General features: G+C 42.8%; 1 protein-coding gene across 2 annotated transcripts in view; it reads right to left on the bottom strand.

Annotated features, from left to right (window-relative positions):
• Positions 1-14,306, bottom strand: part of ccdc93 (coiled-coil domain containing 93) — a 30,054-nt gene that overhangs the window by 5,338 nt on the left and 10,410 nt on the right. For both annotated transcript variants that reach the window (XM_034134295.1, XM_034134296.1), the window contains exons 8-14: positions 8,132-8,168; positions 5,151-5,249; positions 3,579-3,629; positions 2,047-2,133; positions 800-916; positions 487-549; positions 29-102 (exon numbers count right to left, since the gene is read on the bottom strand). In XM_034134295.1, the coding sequence (XP_033990186.1) occupies positions 29-102; positions 487-549; positions 800-916; positions 2,047-2,133; positions 3,579-3,629; positions 5,151-5,249; positions 8,132-8,168 (528 nt within the window). The remainder of the gene's footprint in view (positions 1-28; positions 103-486; positions 550-799; positions 917-2,046; positions 2,134-3,578; positions 3,630-5,150; positions 5,250-8,131; positions 8,169-14,306) is intronic.

The raw sequence follows: 14,306 nt of genomic DNA, 5'->3' as shown, positions 1-14,306 counted from the left end.
CTAGTCAGAGATAATGTGTGTGACTCGCCTGCTGTCAGCCTGCTCCTCCAGCTCAGCCAAACTCTTCAGCTCTCTGTCCAGTTTCTCAGAGCACTCTGTAGCCTGGGATCATACACACACACCTGGTTAAACCACTTGTATAGCTATAACACCCCCCCTGATGATCACACTACTGATGATTGGAGTGTGATCAATGACATTCCTAATGTCTATCAAAAGGCTCTGAAATCCCCTTCTTGTATGTAATTACAGAAGAATGGGTGTGACAATTATGTGCTGTCAGCTCCATCTCAAAATCCAAAATGAAGATCCATAACAATAAACATCAGATAACAAAACTCAGGTTCCTCTGAAAGAGTTAAGTGCTTCGAAAGCAACTTGCAATCATATTTGACTGTCTGTCACATTGTTCCATGTTTGCCAATAAAGTACAAGCAAACAGATGTTCATGAATAGTTGGCTGGAGGCATTTCAGCATGGTCTTACCTCAACCAGATTTCTCTTGGCATCGTCACAGCCTGTTTTCACCTCTGCATGCTTGGCTTTCAGCTTTGTAAACAATGAAATACATATCATTAATAGTTCCGACAGCGTCCCTGATCACTGCTGCATCATAATAAGGTGTATACTTTGTGTTCTACTCGCTAAGTAAATGCTGTCTGTATATATCATAGAAGTACTGCATGTATTGTCTCTTTGCCCTGTGTTTAAACAAATACATCTTCTTGTACAGATGTGACCCTTGAGGGTCACAGTGGCTGTGGTTGTGATGCTGAGGTGTGAGAGCAGAGTGGAGCACCTCCTCCAGTTGTTTGGTCCGGTGCTGGATCTGTTTGTTGAGCGAGGCCACGGCCCGGCGGTGCTGCTGCAGCGGGCCGTAGCACTCCGAGCGCTCCTCTGACGTCAGCTCCGACTGCTGCAGGGACATAGGGGAGAGCACAGAACAACCAGAAAAGGCTAACAGAGGAGAACTGAGGCACTCAGTGTTTGGCCCTCACAAGCCTCTGGAGTGAGTGTGCTGTGTTTAAACATGCCTGTACAAATGTCTGAAGCAGTAACCAATTTCACTTTACAAGTATGAAATGAAAAAAGAAAGCTCCGTTTCGTTGAGATTGAGGGGTCAACATTTTTCCTTCCTACGATTTTGATAATACGGATTTTAAGGCACCAAAACTATTATCATTATTATGGTTTGAATAGCATTTAAAAAAGCTTTTAATACACAGCAGTATCTTAATGTGACCAAAGCCAGAGTTTGGCTACAACAGGAGGAACTGCTTTCTGAGTATTTCTAATACTGTCTGCCACATCACTGAAGCTAAGGACAAATGGAAAACTGAATGTCTCTCTTTCTGTCCCTTCAAGCTGAAATAACCGCCTGACTAGAAGAAATTGAGTTGAAAAAGTGGGAGTATTTTCAAGACTGGACATGCTCACTAGACATTCTTTCTGAATGGAGAGAGAGTCTCTGCCTCTTCACTAACAACAGCATGTGGACTGAATCAGAGCACCTGAACTCTGTTAAGAACATCCGTAACCTTCATCTGTTTGCACTTTGCTAATTATTTATCTAATATATCATATATTTCATTTACTTGTATATAGACACTTCTTGCACTATTTTGATTTTATTTGTATTACTTGCACATCTCAAAACATTCTCTTGCACTATTTGATCTGTTTTATTTGTTTGATGTCCTATATATATTCATGTTGCTCTGCTGGAGGAGCCTGGGACGTGTTCATCTCTACACTGTAGCTGCTGTGCTAATGACAATAAAGCCTTGAAAGTAGAATCTTGAAGCAGGGGGGAGCTCAGGAAGACGGAGTGGGTTTATACATGTCACTGAGACACAGGTTACAAAATCCAGGATGTATGTTATGCTTTATGGTATTGTTTCATGCTTTATTTCACGAGGTAAAGATACAAATAGAAACAGAACTAATGAAGCTTTTCTCTGAAAGTACAAAGTACAGGGGGTAGCAGCTTATAAGAGTGGTCTTATGTTCCTGCAGTACAGCATGGTCACAGTGGTGCTTGCTCACCTTCTCTGCGTACTCGGAGGCCATCTGTTTGATCTCCTCAGACTGCATTCCCACTATCTGACCCACCGCACTCGCTGTTAGCTTCCCCTGCACACAGACAAAAGAGAAAAACTGAAATAATTGAACAATGAATTGGACATTGTTTATTTCCGCAATGTAGCTGTTCTGGTTACAGTAAATGCAGTGGTACAAAAGATGTTTGACTACATGACTAAAAGTGCTGTTAAAAGAACAGAGCCTTGACTGCTGATTCAGATTCCCTTCATTAGTCCCACAGAGGGGACATGTACATTGTTACAGCAGAAAGGAGACAGCTTCATGTTACCTAAAGCATGCATACAAAAGATCTATGATCTCAATGGGACCAATCTGGTTAAATAAAGGTTTGAAATTAAATGAAATTAAAAGTATTCAAGATACAAAAAGAAATTATAATAAAAAAAGATTGAGCTGAATTGGAATATTGTAGAAAGAGCAATGTAGATAAAGAAAAAATACATAAAGAAAATACAAGCTTAAAGGTGGGGTAGGTACATTTGAGAAACCGGCTCGAGATCGCTAGAATTTGAAAATACACAACCGGAGAAAATCTGCCACTTCCTTACAGAGCCCCTCCTCCAACACACACGAACGCGCACATGACCAATGAGGGCACCAGATAAGTTTGTGCACAGATGGAAGGCTGACAGGCAGGTAGGCCATCCAGTTATTATAGCGGGGCCGGCTTAAATGATTGGTCGTGCTTTTTACAGTACTACGGCTTCCACAGAGGACATTTTTTTATGGATTTGTTGTCAAAGCACTTAAGATATTCATTGCTATTGGGATGTTAAGAGCATTCCATGGAATATAACAAAAAGTGTATCTCGAGCCGGTTTCTCAAACTTACCTACCCCACCTTTAAGGTTATTAATATTATAGTAAGTGAATAAGTGCTTTGTGAAGTTTGAGGCCAGATACCCAGGAGGTTAGGTTTGAAGGGACTTCAGCTGTAAGTGCGCCTCACACACAAGCTCTCTGATGACTCCATCATTACTCCTCATTTGGATTAGGACTATACTTTATGCTTTTAGTTTTCTTTGTATTGTTTCTGTTCTGATTTGATGTAAAGCGTCTTTGAGCATTAGGAAAAACGCTTTACAAATCCCATGTATTATTATTATTATTATTATTATCAGCAGCTCAGCTCAGGCAACAACGAGGAGGAGGACTGGGCCCTGCTGGGGGGCCAACAATCACCTCGTCATAACTACACTGTAGCCATGCACTAATGACAATAAAAGCCTTGAACTTGAAACTTGAAGACATTGTATATGTATACTGTTCATTTTTCACATATTTGTATTTCTATACTTCTTTACTTTGATTATTATCCTTGTCTTAATTCATATCTGTACTCTCCTGTGTCTCACCCTTGTTGCTGCACCTGAATTTCCCTACGGGGATCAATAAAGGTTTATCTTATCTTAATCACGTTTTACAGACGTGTACAGATACACAGATGAGAAGAGAAGGAGACAAAAACAGCTTACTTCTTCATTAGCCATGGCAGCCATGCTGGTCATCAGGGTGTTGATCCGTATCTGAGAGAAAAAACACACAGTTGCATATCATTTGAAGTCTGGAGATTCAAGGCAATTAGTAATAAAGTGTGTATAAATGTGTGTGTTAATGGTGTTTGAAGACGGCCTCTGTACAAATCTTCAGAATATCTAGAGAAATGAACCTGGAATGTTTGGTGTGTGCAAGTGCTACACTACAGGTGAACAGGGACATATCCACCATGACACTTCCTGGTTCACTACTGACAGTAATTATAGTGTGTATGAACAGTTTCCTGAACTGGAAAAAAACAATATGCATAATGCAAAATGAGGCGTTAGCTATTTCTAACCTTTGATGAATTCAGGATAAATCTACCAACAAAAATACAGTGAGTTTAATAATACCCCTACATTTGTATTTTAAACCTTTTATTTCTTATTTCCCCTTTCTTCAATACAACAAAGATAAAACTGAGGTCATCGTTTTTGGAGCCAAAGAGGAACTAATAAAAGTCAGCGCTGAGATCAGTCAGCAATGTTGGTGTCTTTACCGGTCTCACTAAAGAATGTATTCCGCTGTTCAGAACGCTGCTGCTCGAATCCTCACTAGGCCCGTCCACACGGCGGCGTGCGTTGAAGCTTCAATGCTTCTTCCCATTCACTTTGAATGGGGTGACGTCACGCTTTGCCGAACTGCATTGTGGTCGCGTCGCTTCGCTTTGCTCACGTTGCTCGCTTCAAAAGTTGAGAAAAGTTCAACTTTTCAAGCTTCGACGGAAGCGTCAGCCAATCAAATCATATGCCAGAACAAGCTCTAGCCAATCAAACCACGTGCTTGTGTGTCCGAGGCGGGAGATTCATGTGATTGGTTGTTGGTCGAGCTTCAGACACGCCTGCCGGCAAGCTTCAACGCACGCTGCCAAAGTGGATCAGTCCAGTTCTGAGGTCTTTACACTGCTTCCTGTATAATACTGCTGCTGGTTTATAAAGCATTGAATGGTTCAGGACAGAAATAGGTTTCTGATCTCCTGCTTCATTATGAACCATCCAGAACTCTCAGGTCTTCTGGTCTGCTTTCTGTCAGTCAGAACTAAACATGGAGAGGCAGCGTTCAGTTATTATGCTCCAAATATCTGGAGCGAACTCCCAGAATCCTGCAGGTCCGCTGCAACTCTTACACTTCCATCCAGGCTGGAGACTTTTCTTTTCACGCTGCTTTTAATTGAACTATTCATATCTTCCACTCTACTGTAACTTGTATTCATGTATGTTATACCAGTGTTATTCTATATTAGCTTGTTTTATGTTTATCTTATTCTCTTCTCTTTTTAATGACTGTTTTGAACGTTTTTGGATGTCATCTTATAATGTGATTCCGCTGCACTATATTTAAATGCTCTTAATGTTTTTCTTTTTTTTGTAAAGCACTTTGAATTGCTTCGTGTTGAAAAATGCTTCATAACTAAACTTTTCCCTACGGTCTTTGCTGCTACCTGACTGGATGTCTTTAGGTGTGACCTGCCTTTCATGTGTATGGCACTCCCTGTATAAAGTGCTCACCTCCTCTGCTGCCTGCAGGTCCTCTTCCTCGGACACCTCTGCCATCCCGGAGGGGGCTGCCTGAGAGCCAGGGGCCAGCGGGGCCTTCCTGTCATCCACCTAGAGAAGGGAGACAGGACGCTGGCTAAAGAGACCAAGCAGGACCTGCTAGTGTACACATACAGAATGACAGTACTTCTACTCTTTGCTGTGTTAAAGACTACTCCCCTGATTCAGTACTGCACTCCTTTAACATTGTCACAGCGAGGATGGCAAAATCAACCGTTCAGAAACTGTACAAATCTATGGAGCCTGCATTCTTTTACCCACAAAGTGCACACAAAATGCACAATGGGTGAGAGTTTAGGCTTATGTAGAGATGAGCTACCGAGGGCTGGTCGGCTCACTCCTCTAAATGAACACCTCCAGATGTTGCACTTGTAAAGCCTGTAGTCTTCATCTACATGACTTGAGGAGATTTATCAGACTTTACACAGCGCCCTTTAGACAAACGTTATACTCCCCAATACATGCGTTGCAGTCAAATTCTCAATTTAGCTTAAGAAGGTTTCTAAAGGAGTGACCCAGGAGAAGTGGCAGCCATGATTTGCTCATTTCATCAAACGGACTTACACATATAGCAAACACAGAGTCATCACGTGTTCATCTGGTATCCTGAATACTCTGGCTAGGATACAGCTGATTGGAGTTACAGTTTGTTACTTAGAAGCACTTAATGCAGCACAACACATTCTCTGACAGGCTGTCTCTCGTTCACTGGCAGGGCGTTGCCGTGGAAACGCTTTGATCTTTGAACACACCAGTCAGTCGTTAACTAAATCCAGTGGTAATCTAAAGATGTTCAGAAACGATGCAGGAATGTGGTGCAAGAATCCAAAAATGTAATAGATAAACAGTTCAAATAGTCAGCTAAAAGTGAGCTCAAATGAATGGATATTCTTTGTTGTACCTTAACAATACAACTAATGCTATTAATACTTGCTCAGCGGGGGCAATGTTAGCATCGGGACGCGCACCCAACTTTCAGTTTAATATAGGATACACTGGACCATCCAAAAGAAAAGGAGATAATGCTGTACCACAATTATTTGTGGCCCCAACTTCTGACTTTTTGAAATGATGAAATAAAGTCAACATCCCAGTGTTTACTGAGTAGAATGGTGGCTCTTTGATTAAGATGTTAAAGGGCCCATGTCATGCTTTTCCGGTTATTACCCGTCCCCTTGTGTGCTATGAAGGTTTTTATGCATGTAAACGGTGTACAGAGTCACAAACCCTCAAAGTACACCCTGTAGCGAGTAAAACTCTAACACAGAAAATACCTCCCCAAAACGCCTCGTTGGAGATACGTCACTGTCCATTTGATTCTTCCGGGTACGGCATGATGTCATGCCGTACCCGGAACGAAATGGACCAATCCGTGGAGCCGTTACTTTACGTCCGTGGAGCCGTTACGTTAAGCCCCGCTGATTGGTCCAAATTGACCAATCCACGGACTTCCTCACACACACATCTGTGTGCAGGGAGCAGGCAGCTCAGCTGATTTCTCCTCCCTGGCTGCAGGCTGATAACAGACAGTTGAAATTCTCTCCGCAGACCCATTCTCACAGCGTTTATCAACCTTTTTCTTACTCAATATCAAGCCACACTTATTGTTTTTACTTCGGCTGTGACTTTGTGTGTGCTCAGGATGAGTTTGGCTGTGTTTCGCTGTGTATCGCTAACAAGGAAACAACACCTCCACGGAGCTCAGCGCGATTCACAACGTCCCGACCAATCAGAGCACACTGTGCTCACAGGGAGGGTGGGGGCTGGAGCTATTGGAGCTACAACGAGCCGTTAAAGGCAGAGAGTGAAATTCAGTGAATGCAAGTAGTTTACAGAGATGCTGTATGAGAAACCAATGTGAGTTTGGAAAGATGCTGTATGAGAAACCAATGTGAGTTTGGAAAGATGCTGTATGAGAAACCAATGTGAGTTTGGAGAGATGCTGTATGAGAAACCAATGTGAGTTTGGAGAGATGCTGTTTGAGAAACCAATGTGAGTTTGGAGAGATGCTGTATGAGAAACCAATGTGAGTTTGGAGAGATGCTGTATGAGAAACCAATGTGAGTTTGGAGAGATGCTGTATGAGAAACCAATGTGAGTTTGGAGAGATGCTGTATGAGAAACCAATGTGAGTTTGGAGAGATGCTGTATGAGAAACCAATGTTTGGAAAAATGCACAGTATAAATCTATTCTAGTAGACCTCAACAATGGAATTATGATCAGTGGAAATGGCCATGACATGGGCCCTTTAAGTGGTGATAAGCAACAGATGATGTGCTGGCCCAACACATTTTCACACAATAATACTTATTCATGTCGATAACTACGTATTGAGAGGAGGATGAATGCAAGCAATCATTTCCTTTTTTATTCTAATTCAACCATTGTCTAATTCAACTACTGTTAATAAAGAAATATACATGTCACTGTTGTACACATAAATAAAGCACACATAAAACAAAACACATTACAGTAGTCCGCTGTACAGAAAGCCCCATGGAGCTGTGCACTGAGGTTAAGACAATGTGACCCTAACCCAGTGAACAGGCGCTGGTGTGTAACATTGGTGGAGTTCCCCTTTGACATAAGCAATGTGTCAGCCTGATCAGTGAGGGCTGAGAAGGAGCAGCATCTCACTTTAGAAGCCTGATCAGTGAGGGCTGAGAAGGAGCAGCATCTCACTTTAGAAGCCTGATCAGTGAGGGCTGAGAAGGAGCAGCATCTCACTTTAGAAGCCTGATCAGTGAGGGCTGAGAAGGAGCAGCATCTCACTTTAGAAGCCTGATCAGTGAGGGCTGAGAAGGAGCAGCATCTCACTTTAGAAGCCTGATCAGTGAGGGCTGAGAAGGAGCAGCATCTCACTTTAGAAGCCTGATCAGTGATAACATGAAATGCTCGCTGTTCCTTTTATAAAAGAGAAGAACAACCTACCATGTCTTGTTTGGACTGTTTGCTGAATCCATACCGCCTAGAGAGAGAGAGAAATGAAGGCACACATAACCAAGGTGTACAAATACAGTAAGCATTTCCTTTGCCATAAAGGAACTTTTAAGAAATAACAGAAACAAATATGAACCAAAACATAAAATATTGCACTACGTTGTTGTTTCACTAAAGGTTGTATATCATCTCCTCCTTGGCAATAAGATGCGTGGTCTTGTTGAACAGGGGAACTTTTAAGTAGACCATGCAACATTACAACTTCAACACAACAAATGGCATTAATCTAGCATGAGAGTAAATAGGGCGTTCAGAGCAGGATTGTGTGATTGAATACATTGCAAGCAGCAGCAGTGCAGTCTGCTTCCATCATGCCTACAAACTGTTGTGATGCATTCTCTGACACACACGTCACACAGTGCTGGGAGGAGAAGCTTGCAACAAAGATTCACACGTCACACAGTACTTACAGGAGGAAATGTGACTTTCTAGTAGAAAGACGCGGATGAATGGATGAAAAACAATGTGTCAGACAGATATGAACTAAACATGGGATGTGTGGATTGAAGAGTATAACAGCACATGAAAGGGGTTTGGGTAAAAGGTTAAAAAGGCTGAGAGAGAATGTATGCTTATGAGCAAAAAAAAGATTTTGTTACATGATGAAGAACTGTTTTTCAGCAACAGCTGAGAGCAAACGTTTTCAGTTCCCAAAAACCATGAGCTGTATTAAACAGAAATAATGATAGAAAGCAGACTGAGGAGGGTTGGGACGTGGCAGCTGAATACACAACAAGCTTATCCAATATTAGAAATACAGTCAAGGTATAATAAAACTAAGTTCATTGAAGCCTTAGGGTAGAAAGCATGACCTATACAAAATAGCCCTCCCTTAAGTTATTTAAATACATTGTCCCTTGCATCTTATGGCAATTCGCTACAAAATGTATGATAAAACAGTTTAAAAGTGTCAAGGTAAGAACTTAACAAACTCATGTACAGGGGCTGAAATAATACCAGAAAATGTAAAGAGAGAGGAGGAAATGTCATCCAAGTACACATACAGATCACAATATAAACAAGATAATCCAATATAATCCTTTTCTTAAATAAAGTACATGAAAGGCAGATTTATTTTAGAAATAGTCAGTATTATAATTAGGGATGCAGCGAGGCATCGGCCCAATGCCCTATTTACTGCATTCGGTAGATAAGGTGACATGGCATAACACCCCCACGATCGGACTCACATTACCGCAAATGTTACCGTCGCCCGTCTTGCACATTGAAGTTTAAAGAGAACAGGATACAGCTTTGGAGGCATGACTCCATTCATTCCTGTGAGAGTTGCTCAGTGACCCATGATGCCAAAGTGGTCTGGCTTGAGAGCAAAAGTAGCGTATCTGGGACGTGAGCAGGCCTTCCAATCCGCAGTGTGTTTTACTGTCTAGCCCAGGGGTCGGCAACCCGCGGCTCGAGAGCCCTCTACTCTGGCTCTCTTGAGCTTAGACAAAAATAAGAAGGAAATAAAATAAAAATATTTGTAGGACTATTCATATTTTGTTGCACGGTTGAAAATGTTTCGGATCTTGTATTTTGAGGTGATACTGTGACACATAAAAAAACGGTTTTAATTAGTTCAACTAAAATATACGTCACATCCTGCTACGGTCCCCCACCAGCGCCTTTTCTTGCAGGCGAATAACCTGACCCCCGGCTCGATGAGCGAACTATGGATAAATCAAAGAAAATAAAAGTATGGGAGGAACACAGAGGGTTTAATTCTGCGTGGTTGGAGATATATGCTTTCACAGCAAACGATGCTGTATGTTTGATATGTGGAGAGAAGTGGTCAAAGGTGCTGCAGCCTTTACGCATTGGAGGAGAAACACGGAAGAGGAAGACAGCTGACGATCTTCATCATAACTCAATCAGTTAACTCTTTAGGGTGCAGCTATATGTTTTATTTATTTCAAAGTGGGTCAATTTTAATTATATTCATTTTCTTAAAATGTGCAGAGGACTCCCCAAGTGCTGTGTTGATTTATTTTAAAGTAGGCCTGTGTATTTTTTAAAATTCTCCTTATAAGAGTTCTTTGTTTCTTATTAGAGGTTAACAGTTTTCTATATAATGTAATAAATAATAAATGCAAAAAAACTGTAGTTTTTGTCTATGATGTAACAATATATACAACTTTATAAGCTATCAAGCTATCAAATATGTTTTGCGGCTCCAGACAAAAAAAATTGGTGGAAAAGGGGGAAAAATTGCTCTTTTGGTCAAAAAGGTTGCAGAACCCAGAGGCCTGTACTACGAAGCTGGTTCAACCTAACCTGGATATGTTTGAGTTAGCCGGTTGGCCTAATCCAAAACATACGCGCTCTCGTTAAGCGGTCCTACGACGCGGGTTATCAAGTGGATCGCTCAAGCCAGCCGTGTCCTATCTAGTTAGGTGCGCGTTCACATGAAAGGGGTTGTATTTGGAGCATTCGACCAATCACAAACATGGACAAGCGTACTGACAGCGCAGCGTCATACTTCCTGAATGAAAAGTGAACTTTAATATTAGACAAATATGAAGAAGTTAAACTTTAAACATCCATGACTTAAACACTTTATCCAGGATCAAAGCCACATAGCTGCACCTGCAAGGTGAATACAGCTGGTAAAAGAAAAAGTGTTTGAATGCGTACATTAACAGGTTTATGAAATCACTGCCAAGACACGATCTGACTTTAATTACATTTGACTCGAGTGTTTCGTCAACTTAATGTGTTGCTTAAAATAATACTTCTGCATACAGTATGTGACACTGTGAGTGTTGCACGGCCAGATACGGCTCAAGAAGCTGACTCAGATAAGGAAATATATGATACATTATGATGTGATATGATATGAATGATAATGGGACACATCGACGTCTGCACTCACAGTGCCGCGGACTGTACTTATGGCGCAGTTCCACTGCAGCGCGGAGCTCGCTTTAAGCGTGCCGTGTCGTGCCGTCCCCTTTTTTGGTTGTGCTTCCACTAGGCCTAGTTCCGGCGCGGCACGGCGCGGGGCCACTTTTTCACCTCTTTTCTGGCCCTAGAAAATTGTGGTTCTATCGGGGCCAACAAACAGGGCTGAGTCGGGCTGAGTATGCTAAACTAGAGAGAGGAGCGCTGGCAAGAGGGCTAGAACTACAACAAGATGGACATATTTGACCGTGATTTAATTGTAATACACGTTTCAAAATGATGCCGAAGTAACAACATACTGATACCGGTTAGTAAAAACCATGAATTAATGCTTTGTCAAGTCTGCAGACAGACGGCAGGCGAAAAACCTTTTAAAATGCGTGTTTTTCTAGATGGAGATTGGCTAAGCTAACGCAGTATATGCTCTGACCGTCCACACTCACAACAACGGCCTATACAGACATAAATAAAGCAGCGACTGTATTCACCATGACACAGGCAGTCTGTGGTGTGTACTTGTTTAACTTTTGTCGAGTTTCTGAACATATATAAGGAGCTGTGAGCTCTGAGTGCTAACAGCTAACGGCTGTGTTGTGTTTCTGGACTTCTCATTGAAGATGACGTCACGGCTCCGCCTACACTGCGTTACTATAGTAACTACCCCAGTTCCTAAACTGTAATGGAAGCGCAGCATGAAGTGAGTCGGCCCTGTTAAGGCCCAACGCGGCCAAGCCGTACCGAGCCGTACCGAGTGTGGCCGAGGCCGACCGTGTAGTGGAAATGCGCCATTAATGTTACTCTGATCCGGTTACTTATGTCGTGGCAGATATTTAAGTAAGCTTTCTTAACGCTAATGTTATAATAGTCAGATTGCTCTGAAGATGGGAGGGGATATTCTATTCATTTTCACGTTCACACAGTCGGTGATTTTTGCCGGCCGTCTTTCCTGCAACGGCAGTTTAAACTGTATTTCCTTTCTCCTGTAATATGACTTGATCGCTTTAAACTCCGCACACTGAGCTCTGATTGGTCAGCAGGCGGTGCTTTCACTGAGTTGATCTCTTAGCCTGCAACCTAACCTGCTCCGGAGCAGGGGCCTGTACTACGAATCAGGATTTTCATTTAGCGAGGTAACTTCAGGGATTTCCGGTCCTACGACGCTGGTTCACTTCAAATACCCCTTTCACACCAACGCAACTCCGGTTCAAGCTCCGTGCTAGAGCTTTTCAGGTTCGGAACCGGTACTTCGGTTTAGCTCCGGCTCTTTTCACACCGCTCAGAGACCGACTGGTGCTGCCGCTGCTGCGTCATGACGTCACAGTTTACGTCGCTGATTTTCTCCCCAACGGAGCTCACCTCACAACAACAACGGGCCGGGGACTGCGTTGCTTTTAATCATACGAAGCCAGATTAAATTAAATAACGACTTCTCCAACCTTATACTTTTCTCCAGAGTGCCGTGGTTCATTGTTTATTAATGTGTTTCAGCGGCATTTACCGACCGCTGCAGTGCTGGCCGGCTGCTCTTCCACGAGTGTATTCTCCCGTTAGCTCCGGGTTAGCTCACACGGCTCTAAAGTATTCACTGTCTGACTGTCACACAAGCAGCTGATACATATCCCCAGTTCCCCTTAAGTGAATGTGTGTCAGTCTGAATTGACGCTGTTTGGCATCACAACGCTGTTATGAAAGTTTCTCTGGTATAACATGGGTGATGTTAGCATAGCAACCGAAGCTAAACTGACTACTTGCTAAGCCGTTTTTTACAGGCACTTTTTACCGACGTATTTTTCATTATGATTCTACTTGTGATAGTCGGACATGACAACCTGTGCAGCCCATGTATTGATTCCATCCGATAGCTGCTATAACGGGCCGTCTCCACGGCAGCGTTAAAAAAATCTTGGAGGTGGGCGTATCTGAAGCTTGGGGATTTTTTTTGCGATCAACCAATCACATGAATCTCCCGCCCGCGACATACGAAGCCAAAAAGCCCGAAGTAAACTGGATATAAACTCCCCAAAACAGGCGAAAACATACCACTGTCTCTGCCACCTCCCTCCATGCCTGGCTCCTCCGGTTTATATCCCGGTAGGTCTGGTCATAAAGCACCGGGTGATTGATTCGCTACCGCTAATTTCTCCTCCATTTTTTGGAATATGAGGAAATGATCTGCGGGATATCTCTCCCAGCATACACGCCGTTTGATTGGCTAGAGCTTGAACTGTCAGATTTGCGTACACGGGATTTGATTGGCTGACGCTTCCTCCTCAGCTTCAAAAGTTGAACATTGTTCAACTTTGGATCTTGAAAATCCTGAGAATCTCCGCTCGCCTGCCCACAATGCATTTCGGCGAAAGCGAAAAAAAGTGACGTCACCCCATTCAAAGTGAATGGGCAGAAGCGTTTCAAGATTTTTTAACGCTGCCGTGGAGACGGCCCGTAATAACAAACAAAACGTCTGCCTGCTCTCCACAATGACCAATAACAGCGAACGGATGGTCAAAGTAAGGTACAAATAAACAGAATCACACGAAGCCTGGTTAGTGTTGCCTGACTTTATAAAGCGTGTTTTTTTTTTACAAGTGTGTGGTTGCGTTCTAGTCACTTTGCTCAGCACTACTGCTGGTTACAACTTTTATTTGCCGTACTCGCCTTAACTGTTATCTCAGGTTAATCTCGCCCCCCTCCGACGTAAGCGTGACGTATGCGGTTCTTGCTTCTACACGGACAACTTTTGGTGCTCGAAACGAACCGGATTCCGGAGCTTAGAGGCTGCTCCGCTGCGGTGTGAACAGGAAAACCCGGTGCTTTTCAAGCACCAGCACCGAACCGGCCCCGAAACACCGTTGGTGTGAATACCCCATTCACACCAACGGTGTTTTAGTGGGCTAGATAACTTATGCTGAACGGCTAGCCTGCTCCGGAGCAGGATAGGTTCCAGGATAAGAGATCAACTGTGCGGAGTTCTTCTTCTTCATTGCTTTAATGGCGAATCGCTTCCACTTGGAGCATATATCGCCACCTACTGTTGATTTATTTAATGTCCATGTTAAATCCTTGTCCTCAGACCGTTTCAATAAGGATAAATCTATTACAGGTTGAGGTAGCAACCATGGTGGAACAGCTGATAACAACAGTGTGCAGAGTTTAAAGCGATCAAGTCGTATTACAGGATAGAGGAAATACAGTTTAAACTGCCGTT

The sequence above is a fragment of the Trematomus bernacchii genome, unplaced genomic scaffold, assembly GCF_902827165.1.
Source record: "Trematomus bernacchii unplaced genomic scaffold, fTreBer1.1, whole genome shotgun sequence".
In the NCBI taxonomy this organism is placed as follows: domain Eukaryota; kingdom Metazoa; phylum Chordata; class Actinopteri; order Perciformes; family Nototheniidae; genus Trematomus; species Trematomus bernacchii.
This window is presented reverse-complemented; position numbering and strand designations above follow the sequence as displayed.